The sequence below is a fragment of the Apis dorsata genome, unplaced genomic scaffold (genome assembly GCF_000469605.1).
Source record: "Apis dorsata unplaced genomic scaffold, Apis dorsata 1.3 scaffold_638, whole genome shotgun sequence".
Classification (NCBI taxonomy): domain Eukaryota; kingdom Metazoa; phylum Arthropoda; class Insecta; order Hymenoptera; family Apidae; genus Apis; species Apis dorsata.
In genome coordinates, this window is record NW_006263830.1 from 185,105 (window position 1) to 187,755 (window position 2,651).

Sequence of the window (2,651 nt, forward strand, 5' to 3'; positions counted from 1 at the left end):
TTGTACTCCGCTTGCTAAACATAGACCACCGAATCTATTATTAAAAATTTGATTAAATTCTAATGTAGCTGTTGCATTGTTTGTTATTTCAACGCCGGCTGCTAATCCATCAAAAATTCGGTTTCTCCTTAAGACAGGATGTGATTGTGTAGAAATAAGCACACCAGCTTGAGCATTACGAAATATATCATTCTCTTCAAGAACACCTATATGATTAGAAATGAAAAAAAAATTATTTTAATTACATAATATATTTGCTAAAATTATATAAAAATAAAACTTACCTTTGCCACCATTAAATATACAAATTCCACCATCTCTGCCATCAAATATTTTGTTTCTTTTTAATGTAGGATTACTATCTGTTTTAATCCAAACTCCTGCCATTGCATTATCAAAAATTTCATTTTGTTCCAGTAAGCCTAAACCACTATTATACACAAGAACGCCACCATTTTGTCCACCCCATATTTTATTTCCACGTATTACTGGATTACTTCCAGTCCTAATATTATAAAACGATTAATATACAAAAATAAAATTTCTTTTATTATACAATATTTTACCTTATTTGTACTCCTGAATACAAATGATTGAAAATATCATTGTCTTCTAATTTTCCATGTCCATTATCATAAAAATAAACTCCAACTTGTTTTCCACTATGGATACGATTTCTTCTTAATACTGGTGTCGATCCTGTGGTTATCCAAACACCTGCTAATGTATTTGCGTACACTTCGTTCTCTTCAATTAAACCTTGTCCTTTTTCATGAACGTATATACCACCATGTTGACCATGATGTATTTTATTATGTCTAACAATAGGATCCGAATTTGTTCTAATCTGTATACCAGCTAAGGCATTACCATAAATATTATTATGTTCGATTAAGCCCCTTCCTTCTCCAAATATATATACTCCTCCTTGATGACCATTATAAATTTCATTTCTGCGAATAGTTGGGTTTGAATTGGAAGTAATCCAAACGCCGGCGAAATTATTCGAATGAATTTTGTTGTCGATAAATTGTCCTAAGCCATTTTCATGGACATATATTCCACCTGTTTGGCCATGGTGTATTTCACAATGCACAACCGTTGGATTAGCACCAGCTTTTACTTCAAAACCTGCTATTCGATTGTTATGAATATCATTAGCTTCGAAATATCCGAGACCATTATCAAACGTAAAGATTCCGACATCTCTCCCATGATGAATATGATTCCTTCTCATAATTGGATTTGCATAATTTTTCACCCAAATTCCAGCTAATGCATTTCTAGAAATTTCATTATCTTCATAAGTTCCTTGAGCATAATCAGTGACATAAAGTCCAACGTTTTCACAATCCGATATGTCACAATTCTTTACCACAGGATTTGCTCCTACACCCGATACACAAACAGCTGCTCCAACTAAAAATTAGAAAATCAACAATAAATTTAAAAAAGAAACCTGAAAATAATACCTGCAAATAATAAAAAAATTATTTCTCAATAGAATTACTTACCAACACTCGAACTCCTAATTATACAATGATCAACTGTAGGACTGCAATTTTCACCAACTTCTAAACAATAGTGTTTATGATGCGGTACTGTACTAGTAACATCTGGGGTAAATTTTAATGTAAGGTGGCCGGCATAAGCTCGTTTTGCTCCTTCTACAAACATAACTGTAGATTCACTTTCTCTTTCTAATATAACAGATTCTGCAACATTTCCGGGTGCTGCTCCAATTAATGCAACATCACTGTCGATTACAAGAAATTCGCCTCTATATATGCCAGCATGTAAGAAAACTAAATGTTGAGGCGCTTCTTCTGTTGTTTGAGAATTATTTCCACAACAATTTCCTTGACCAGTTGTAGTTGTGCTATTATTAGTCGAGGAACTGCTATTGCTTCTGAATTCATCTACATAATCTAATGCTCCCTGAACTGTATTAAAGTATGGCAAGTTCCGACCTTTAAACTTCAAATCCTGAAATCCTGGTCTAACATGTACTCCTCTATATAATTGTCTAAAGCTTTCTTTCCATGGATTTGGATAGTCTGACTCATCTGGTGATACAAATTCAAATTTACAAGGTGCAGGATTAAATAGTGGTAAGTCATATTCATAAACTTGCTGGTATAATGACTTCCACAGTTCAGTGTCATTTGCAATTGTTTGAAAACGCTTGCAAACTTGAGAAACTCTACATAAATCCTGTTCCATTAGATAATTAAATATAGTAAGCAGCACTTCATCTGGTAATTCATATTGAAGGTAATGTGCTGCAGTATTTGTATTTGTACCTGTAAAATAATGACTTTAAAATTCTTTTTTTCTATAATAAAAAAATTATTTTCATTAATCTTATATATAATATATATATATATATAATAAAATAAATATACCATCTGTGGACAATGAACAAGTCCGTCTGGGTCGTTTTCTTGCTGGCAAAGAGGAAGAACCTAGAGTGGCTCCTATACTACTACCACCCGAAGGAGGTAGGGCAGAGCTAGTACCAGGAGCAGGATCTGGATGAGGTGGACTTTTACGTCTTAAATCATAAGGAGATGAATGAGAATGTGATGGAGAAGGCGATGGTGCTGCAACACCAGAAACACTGGGTGATGATCCTCTTCCACCATTTCCAC

General features: G+C 33.6%; 1 protein-coding gene across 1 annotated transcript in view; it reads right to left on the reverse strand.

Annotated features, from left to right (window-relative positions):
* Positions 1-2,651, reverse strand: part of LOC102681915 (F-box only protein 11) — a 6,865-nt gene that overhangs the window by 2,580 nt on the left and 1,634 nt on the right. Inside the window, exons 2-6 of the mRNA XM_006621850.2 lie at positions 2,406-2,650; positions 1,515-2,303; positions 567-1,419; positions 285-505; positions 1-206 (exon numbers count right to left, since the gene is read on the reverse strand). The exon at positions 1-206 is cut by the window's left edge and continues 10 nt beyond it. Coding sequence (XP_006621913.1) covers positions 1-206; positions 285-505; positions 567-1,419; positions 1,515-2,303; positions 2,406-2,650 — 2,314 coding nt within the window. The remainder of the gene's footprint in view (positions 207-284; positions 506-566; positions 1,420-1,514; positions 2,304-2,405; position 2,651) is intronic.